The sequence below is a fragment of the Macrobrachium rosenbergii genome, chromosome 35, assembly GCF_040412425.1.
Source record: "Macrobrachium rosenbergii isolate ZJJX-2024 chromosome 35, ASM4041242v1, whole genome shotgun sequence".
Taxonomy (NCBI): Eukaryota; Metazoa; Arthropoda; class Malacostraca; order Decapoda; family Palaemonidae; genus Macrobrachium; species Macrobrachium rosenbergii.
This window is the reverse complement of record NC_089775.1, coordinates 4,690,556-4,699,547: the sequence shown is the minus strand read 5'-3', so window position 1 is coordinate 4,699,547 and position 8,992 is coordinate 4,690,556. Positions and strand designations below refer to the sequence as shown.

Genomic DNA, 8,992 nt, shown 5'->3' with positions numbered 1-8,992 from the left:
GAAGAAGAAGAAGAAGAAGAAGAAGAAGAAGAAGAAGAAGGAGAATTAAAAGCAACACATTATTTTGTTTTCCTATTTCATCTCTGGACAACAGAGACGGAAATTGGCGAGATTCATCATGGATGCCTCTTCTGTGCCAGAGAGCTTACGGTGAAACTTATTTGTTTGACCCCTTATTCTGACCCCTTAAGGGTCATACACCCTTAAAAACCAGGGGGGCGAGGTGGAGGGTCCCTTCCGTTGCCGCCCCACATGCAAATGAGCCCCTAACAGCAGGCGAATGTATGAAAAATATGCGGTAAACCTGATGTAGCAACTTGGTGTAGCAGAGGCTCCGCCTCCATGTTTTTTTTTCAAGGACCGCTCCTACCTGCAACATCTCTCACCTGCCTTCCTTCTCCTCCTCCTCACCATCACTCCTTCACAACCCGACGTAGGATCGAGTATCTACAGGATCCAGGTCCTACGGCCGTCTATAAAGGATCATTTTCCCCTAAACAGGGAGGTAGGTGAACGAGATTACCGCTTCTAAATTAAATGGCTTCGATACTCGGGGATACGATCAACATCGGTCTAGTGATTCGATTTGACGTTTAGCGTTGTTGTGAGGTTATTTCGTTTAGATACCATCAGATGTTGTTCGTCTGTTGCTTAGGAGGTGTTGTTGCGACCACGAGTGACGGAAATGAGCTGCAGAAGGAATTTTGTTATTTTGGTGGGAAAATGGGTGAATTGTGAGATGCATGTTAATTATGGTACTATGTTCCGGGAGTACCTCAAACATCAACACGATATCAACCGGTCTGATGTTCTAAGCTTATTATTAAAGTAGTTAATAACTTGATATATTAATGGCCAAAACGGCAATGGCCGTGTGTATAATTATGTATTTTTTCTGGTGAAAGGAATGGCGCAACATTACGTAATTAGCGTAGCCACTGGCAACACCTGAGAGAGCGGTGTTGATGTCTCTCAGGGCACAGAATTCCTGGCGAGATTTTCGATGTTCCTTTAAGCATACAAATCACCTTTTTCTCTCATTATCTATGCAGATGTTGCAAGGACGTTGCGTGCAGCCGAAAGTACTTTATAGAATGGTGAGATGCAAGGAAGTAATGTGTCAGAATTGGCTGATATTCCCGATAAAAATGGCCGGGCTAGGTCTAGGGATCATCCGTGTTGCTGCTGCGTAGGATAATAAGGGGTATAACCTTTAAAGGGATTATGACTTTGCAAACGTCAGAATGGCGATGGATTTTTATTATAAAAACTTGAAAATATAAATAAAAGACTTGTTTTTATAAGTATTTTAGGTACTTAAATGATCGCAGGTTGCGTTAATTGGCAGATGTAACGAAAAGACGACAGAATAAATGGAGAAATATATTTAGTATTCATGGTACCATGTCAAGGTCTGTGGTCGACCTGATTAGGTAATGGAGTTAGGAAACATCGTCCCTTCCCACCCCATTCCCCCCCCCCTGTGGGTTCCATCCCGCGAACCGTGGCTTCGTTATGCGACGATAACCAAAGTGCCGGATGTATATGCTGACAAAAACGAGCACCTCTGTGCATTGTTGTGCGAAGGGGGCGAAACAGACAGCAGTGTTCGTGTTCTTGCCGGTCAATAAAGGAGTAAACGAATGAATACATAAACGAAGCCACCACGAACACGAACGGACACCTGTCACGTGGTTTTTGTTTACAAAATGTCCGGGGTTGATCTTGCCTGTGGCTTGCCTTGGGTTGAAATTTTCCCCACGACATTTTCTGAAAGGTGTTTGACATTATTGCACCACTTTAAAGGCCCTTAAATCATTATTATTATTATTATTATTATTATTATTATTATTATTATTATTATTGTTGTTGTTACAAACATAGGCCTAATTTTATCAAGTACTAATTTAGAAGAGAAAGGAATTAGGCCTATGTTCATCATTATGGGTTCGATTATAAAGGAATAACTGATAACTATAGACTATAGTACATTTATTCTATGAGATGGTGAGGAATGTAGTTAGGATGGGAGTTTAATAATAATAATAATAATAATAATAATAATAATAATAATAATAATAATAATTTTCAATTACTTTTTGTTTATCTCTGGATGAAAGTTGAGATATAATTTTAATTATCAGGAATTACTGATTAATCTCAAAACAAATTTAAATTATTTAAATATCAATGATTCATTATTCACTCAAATTATAAAAGTTATTTTTCTTACACACCTGAACGGGCGTGTGAACAAATTTGAATGTGTGTGTGTGTGTGTGTGTGTGTGGGGACGGGGAGGTGGGATTAATATTACAAATTACATGTCACCTTTACTAAAAAATGACTGAAAGGTTTTGAAAAATTAATGTGAAACTCACATAGGCCTACGGACATCACCATTACCTATAGGCCTACCTAACTCAGTTTTCATTCTAAAGCTTCTCTGTAACCGTAAGGAAACGATTAATGACACGAACAATACGACAAAGCCATCGAGAAGGGCAAAAAGATGGTGAGATATGTTTGCAAAAAGATGGTGAGATGTAAGTTTGACTCACTTATAACCAGATGAGGTCATCTTTCCCTCGTAAAGGAACATCATTGGAGACTTGAATGACCTCAGAATGCAATCATTTGTGATAATTAGCCTTAAATTTCATAATAAGAATCACAATTCTGGTCAGGTTACCAAGATGGAGAATGACATAGGTCTAGCAATCTCGTCCCCACAAAACTAATAGGCAACTGGTGTTTAGTATGAATAAAGACGCATAAGTATGCATTAAAAGAGTGCTTTGGGCGTGCAGTGTGGGGAAGAATCTTTGGTGATTATGTAAAAGCAGAGAAACAGAGAATTAAACAGTTAAGAACAAGTATAAGAGCGCAGCAAAAACAAGTCGACCTTTATAAAGAATCTTGGATCTTCCTGTACAACTGCTCGGCGTCATGTGCTTTTAGACCCATGTCTGGGATCTGGTCTCGGATTTTACCGGATTTGACAATACTGCCTCAGAAATCTTACGTTAATTTGGACCGTAATGTTTTTTTTTCTAATCACGTATCATAAAATGGCCTTTAGTTCAATGACAGAGTTTGTTTGTACAGCTTAAATGGTTATACTCTGACGTCAGAGCCCACGTGTAGGCCTAGCGGGACTCATAAATCACACAGGCACAACATTTATTTATTTCTTCTCATCTAAAGTAATTCTTAAGCTTTCTTTCTTTGAGTCTTCAGCTTAAAACCTCTACAGACAGTGTCAACAGACTGTATTAAACCCAAGAGTTCTCCAAAGGGAAATCAGCCTTAACAGAGAGAGAGAGAGAGAGAGAGAGAGAGAGAGAGAGAGAGAGAGAGAGAGAGAGAGAGAGAGAGAGAGAGAGGTGATAAATAAATAAACATGAGGGAACAGGAAATAAAACCGATACACTTGAAATTCAGGAGAGAGAGAGCAGTGAGCTGCAATGAATTTACTCCTTGCTTAAACATTTGGCGAACTATTCCACACCACATTCTAGTTGTAGCCAAGATAAACTCCTAGAAAACTTCGTAGAATACTAAACCTGGTGCTAGAGAAACAGGTACACCAGGTAGAGTGCAGAGGATGTTTGTTGTTGTAGTACATTTTATGTAATGTACTCACTCTACATCACCCACAAGTCAACATTAAGATTTAGCAAAATAAACTTGACTGGTGACATAACTCTATCCAGGAAAGTTTGAGAGTTTTTCCACTGACAAGGAAAACCTAAAAATCAGTTTTTGTGCTTTAAACTGACCTGTTTTAGTGAACTTACAATAAGTTCCTATTTCATTTTCCCTTTTCTTAATCTCCAGGATAATCATGGCCTCCCAGGACTGTCAGGTGTGCCTGGAGCGCTTCGACAACGCGGAGAGGAGGCCCAGATGCCTCAGCTGTGGCCACACACTCTGCACTTCGTGCCTGACAGACATCCTAGGCCGAGGCCAGCTGCTGTGTCCCTTCTGCCGCCTACCTCACAACGGGACCGTCCAGTCGGTGGACGACGTCCCCATCAACTACACCGTCGTAAGCCTTCTGGAGGACCCTGCGTTTTCCCTGGCCACACAGAGGGACCAAGCCCTCCTCGTGGAGCTGAAGCGCGAGGCGAGCGAGCTCAACACGGAGCACCTCGTGACCCTCAACTGCCACCTGACGCGGCTCCGCGACTTCCAGCAGAAGCTGAGCAACCAGTGCGTCATCCACCAGAATCAGCTCCAGGCTCTGCAGGCCCTCGTCGGGAGGCACGAGTCCCTTCTCGAAGCCATGGTCTCTACCTCTAACGAAGTGGCAGCCAGGATAGATGAGGGGGAGGGGACGCGGACCACCCTGGAGGCCGCGCAAGAGCAGGTGAACTCTGCGTCGTCTCTCCTGGAAGTCGCTCAGGTGCATCAGGACCACGACGGTCGCAGTGTCATGGTGCAGGGGTGGGTTGCAAAGGCGCAGGATGTCTTGGGTTCTCAGGCACTCAGCAGGGCGAAGGAGGTAATGTATTCTAGACCTAACTTGTATAATTCAAGTATTGCTCTGTCTTTAGCATTCCGACACCTAGATAGATAGATAAGATTTCCTTGACAGAACAGAAACTTCATGGGTGTCTTGTACTAGGTACAAAGACTTATGAAAATCCTGTCGAACCTAAACATCTTTCGTCTTCCTCCAGATCGAGATAGTCACATGCTCCGCGTTAGAGGCTGCTGTGGAAAGGAACACAGCTGGTGCTGCGGCTAATTTTTCTCCACGTAAAGGGAGGGTAAGATATTCTCCATCAGCATTCTGACTTTATAAAATATATTGAAAACGCTGAAAGACAATTTAAAGTGTACTGGAATATAATGTTAATGTATGGACATGCTTTTTGAAGCTGGGAATACTCAGGACTACTTGACGAACAAAATCGTTCAACTTGGCAACGGTGACCCTGGTAGCTGTAACACCAGATAACCCACAATTAATCAATCAATCAATCAACTTGGCGAAGTGTGTCGCTATTAATCTAGTGTGTTTATCTCTTATAGTACAGTGACTTCGATGACATCCCAAAGTTCTTGTCAGAAATACTGAAGGCGGCTTCTCTGGTGGGCAGCGATGTGTGGGCAGTCCATAACGAGGAAGGGAGGAGCCGCTGCGCCAAAGTCACACTGCTCGACGGATACCTTCTCTTGCATTCACTCCGCGAGGGAACGCCACCTGTGTACACACACAAAGTTGAAGTAGGTAGCTTGCTTACATGTTTCATTTTGCTTAAGCAATCTTTTTAGGGATACAGTATGAAATAAACTCTGTACTAGTTGTTAGAACAGGGTACTTGTACCTCAAGTTCTCCGCAGACACAAAGACATGAATCCTACAAGTTGCGCCATGATCCTGCCACATAAATATACGATATCAACGCATATCGCAATCTTGTTTATACGAGTCATCGAAGATTTACTTGTAAATACACAGGCACATTCTCTGTCATTATTTCCAAGGGTTAACCGAGGCTAAGAACTTTTTATAGTAGATTGTAGTGGATGTAATATGTCTGAGGTGGCTGAGTCACTGAAGGAATAACCGCTCGCTCTCCTTCCAGTACCTAGACGTGAGGAACATGGTGGACCGAACGTGCATGCGCACATTCTTGGAGTTCTCTTGGAATGGCCAGGTTCAGGGAAGGCTGATCATCAAACTGGCCAACTTGGCTCCGAGGACCCGTCAGTTCTTCTACCTGTGCTCGGGGGAGAGGGGTCCCTCGTACGCAAACACCCGACTCCTGGAAGTGGAAAACAGAGGCAGGCCAGGGGAGCGCATCTGGGGCGGAGATTACGAAATGGACAACGGAACTGGCGGCGCCCCGCTCCCGGGCCTGACCATGGGAGACCTCAACGCCCAGAGCGTGACCGCCGGACTCGTCGCCGGGTTCTGCTACGCAAACGACCACAAGCCAGCCCACTTCACGATCTACAACAACGACCACCCGATCGCGTACGAGGAGTGTCCGATAGGCCAGGTCGAGCACGGCCTCGACGTGGCGTGCAGAGCGGCTAAACTCACCAACATTCAAGATGCAGTCGTCAGCGACAGTGGCATCGTGTTTCCGCTAAGTGTCTAGACTTCTGCCACTTCTGTTTCTCGAATAACAATAAATCTGACTTCTTCTCATTCACTTGAACGTGTAATCTCTCAGACTCGCTAAGGTTCCTTATCTGAAACAAAAAGCAACCACGCTACCTGAGGTCTTACGAACAGTGATTTCCTCTCCCAGTGGCTGAACTGGAATACCATTCTGACACTAGCTGAATGTTCATATGACTGAGCTTTTAAAGTTTCTATCAAATTGCCAGTGCCTTGGCACTGAACACTTCTCTTCCACTGGTCAAAATGTGGAACTAGGAATGGGTCAGTTTGAAGTGCCAAAATTTATTGTACATAGTGAATTTTTCATCATGGTTCTGGAGAGGAGAAATAAAGTTGATTCAGGCTACGGTTCATATAAAGATTTGCAGTGTACATAGTAGTCTTAACATATCATGATGTACATAAACTCTGCTTCTTTTTAGAACACACCACCATACTGTAGAGAGTTAGCCTTTGGCACCTTTCAATAATCTGTGATTTTGTACATAGGTATAGTCTTTTTAAGCGGGAAATAGTCCTGTCTGGCATTTTCCATGGGATTAGGAGAGGCTTATTTGCTAAGTGGATTTTGTGCTGCAACTGCTTTCAAGACTTTTAAATGAATTTATGAAAGACTCTTTGCTACCTTGAACACAGCAAGGCGTTCCAGTGTTCTTTAAACCTTAGGCATGTAGTGTTCTTATTTTTGTATCGCGAGCTTAGTTTTCCTTTTTGATTTTCCCTAAAACATTATTTTTCTGTACATTTTATGACTGCTTTGACATTTCTGTCACCACGGCTTAGACATGTATTCTACCAATATTACAGGTATAGAACAAAAAGACAATTTAAGATTTATGCTGGATATCAATTTTTATCATTTACAGGACCTATCAATTTCTGTTCTCTCGCTCTCTGCAAATTCTGTAGGAAATCAGTGCCTCTCAAGTATACTTAGAAATAGTTTATCATGACAAGACTAGTGTATCCATATCAGCAAGAGTGATGGCTATGTATTACACAGTTTCGATACTACGGACATTCTATAGTGTCTTGAAGCTTGGAACAATGCAATTATATGGGTACACAGAGCATTTTATAATTCTGAGGGCACACAACTGTAGCAAGTATTACGCCCTCCCAACTTCGTTTGCGCGAGGCAATTAGAGGGTCTGACTGTGGCGTACAATTTTCAAACAAGATGTGAATTGAAGGATTTAGCAGTTGTGTACAAGTTGAGAACAAGCAGAGAAGGATTCAGAAGTCTGACTGTGGCTTAACAAGTTCAGAACAAGACGAAGATTGTGGTTTAAAAGGTTCCGAACAAGATGAGCAAGGTACAAAGGTCAATGGTGGTTAGCTAGTCAAAACAAGACAAGACTCAGAAAGTAAGATTTTAGTGTCTGTTGTCAAATTATTGATAACGTCTTAAAAGGAATGCCAGCCTCCTGTCTTTACAACCAAATTATTGGCAAAGTTTGACTCTGAATTATCAACCTCAACCTCTTTTACAAGAATGTCTCAGGAGCCAAATGGATTGATTAGTCTTGATGTTAGTTACAAGGACACAATTTTATAATAAACAGTGACTGGAAAGATGCCATCCTTTTCTTTTGCAGTACATTCCACCCACAGACTAACTCCTCTGATTCGAGATGAGGAAGTTAGGCTACCTGTCTATGTGACATTTTATATCTGTGGGAGGAGACCAGGTGTCAACTGCTAATCAGGTAGATTTAGTCTGAACGATTTGATATTTATTGAAAGTCTATAGTTAAATGTCTTCATAGCTGAAATGTATTTGTTATTTTTTGTCAGCATTACGATAATAAAATGATATTAGTTCAAAGATTTCGTGCTTTTTTTATATACTACTTACGTTGTTCAAACAAGTCAAGTTAATTTTTGTTTCACTGCCATAATTTTGGCCAGAGAGTGGAATGTTACCTTTCCTGAACTGCAATTCTGCTACCTGAGAAAGGTTCCAGAATTCTTCTGCAATCTTGATCTTTCAATATTTCACTTTGCAGAATGTGGAGGAGTTAAAATGAGGCATAATAATGCCTGTTCGTCGAATTGTAATTTCTAGAACATCAATACTGCTTTGGAGGTCCAAATCTCTCACTGACTAATACACGCAAACCCGCAATGTGAAACCTCACAGCACCAAAAAGTTGTCCAAAATGTGTGTGGTACCTCAAGACTGAAACAGCTAGGCACACTAAGGCAGCTGTGTCTGATGACCAAAAATGTCTCTGACACGATGTTCCAATGGCATCCCTACCACCCACAGCGTGTGGAGACTGCCAATGACTTCCTAAAACTTTCCGGTACTAGGCCTATGCATTCTATCGTTGGTTGTCTGGTTGGGATAGCTTGAATGTGACTTAGCCACATAGGCCCTTGCTCAAATCTGACCTGTAAGTGCTGACAAGGTGTTTCAGTAAATGAGAGGCTTGAGTGGATGTCTGGAATCATACTAACTAGCTCAGGCAAAGAATTCTGTTATAATGGCCAATACTTGGAGAAAGGACTCATCTATACAGACTGGCCAACACTAGAAGGACTCATCTACTTTAGTTTGAAAATGGTTCACCTTTTGGGACTGTTTAATAAGGGACTTTGGTAACAGGTGATCTTAGTGCTAGAGCGAATTCATTCAGTGACATCACACACACGGGCATTATTTGGTGGGGGCTGATGGGGCACTTGCCCCCCTCAAGACACTGATGACCTCCCCCCAAGACTTGGTTTGCTGCTTAGCCTTTGAAATAATAATAATCATTGGACTGGGCGATCCTTTCACCTTGGCGTTGATTCCTTGGGAAAAGATCTTTACCACAATTTCCTCAGTCTACTCAGCTGTAAATG

General features: G+C 42.3%; 1 protein-coding gene across 1 annotated transcript; it reads left to right on the top strand.

The window, feature by feature from the left end:
- The first annotated feature begins 365 nt into the window (after positions 1-365).
- On the top strand, positions 366-7,972 carry LOC136856416 (E3 ubiquitin-protein ligase TRIM32-like). Its single transcript, XM_067134273.1, has 5 exons — positions 366-505; positions 3,841-4,507; positions 4,686-4,775; positions 5,041-5,235; positions 5,598-7,972. Exons 2-5 carry the CDS (start codon positions 3,848-3,850, stop codon positions 6,114-6,116), a joined length of 1,464 nt encoding a protein of 487 aa, XP_066990374.1. The 5' UTR covers positions 366-505; positions 3,841-3,847; the 3' UTR covers positions 6,117-7,972.
- Positions 7,973-8,992: the final 1,020 nt, after the last annotated feature.

Excerpts from the sequence above, each read along its gene's own strand:
- LOC136856416 (XM_067134273.1), top strand. The coding sequence starts at position 3,848 with ATGGCCTCCCAGGACTGTCAGGTGTGCCTGGAGCGCTTCGACAACGCG. Across the intron at positions 4,508-4,685 it reads CACTCAGCAGGGCGAAGGAG|ATCGAGATAGTCACATGCTC; the intron begins GTAATGTATTCT and ends GTCTTCCTCCAG. Across the intron at positions 5,236-5,597 it reads TGTACACACACAAAGTTGAA|TACCTAGACGTGAGGAACAT; the intron begins GTAGGTAGCTTG and ends CTCTCCTTCCAG.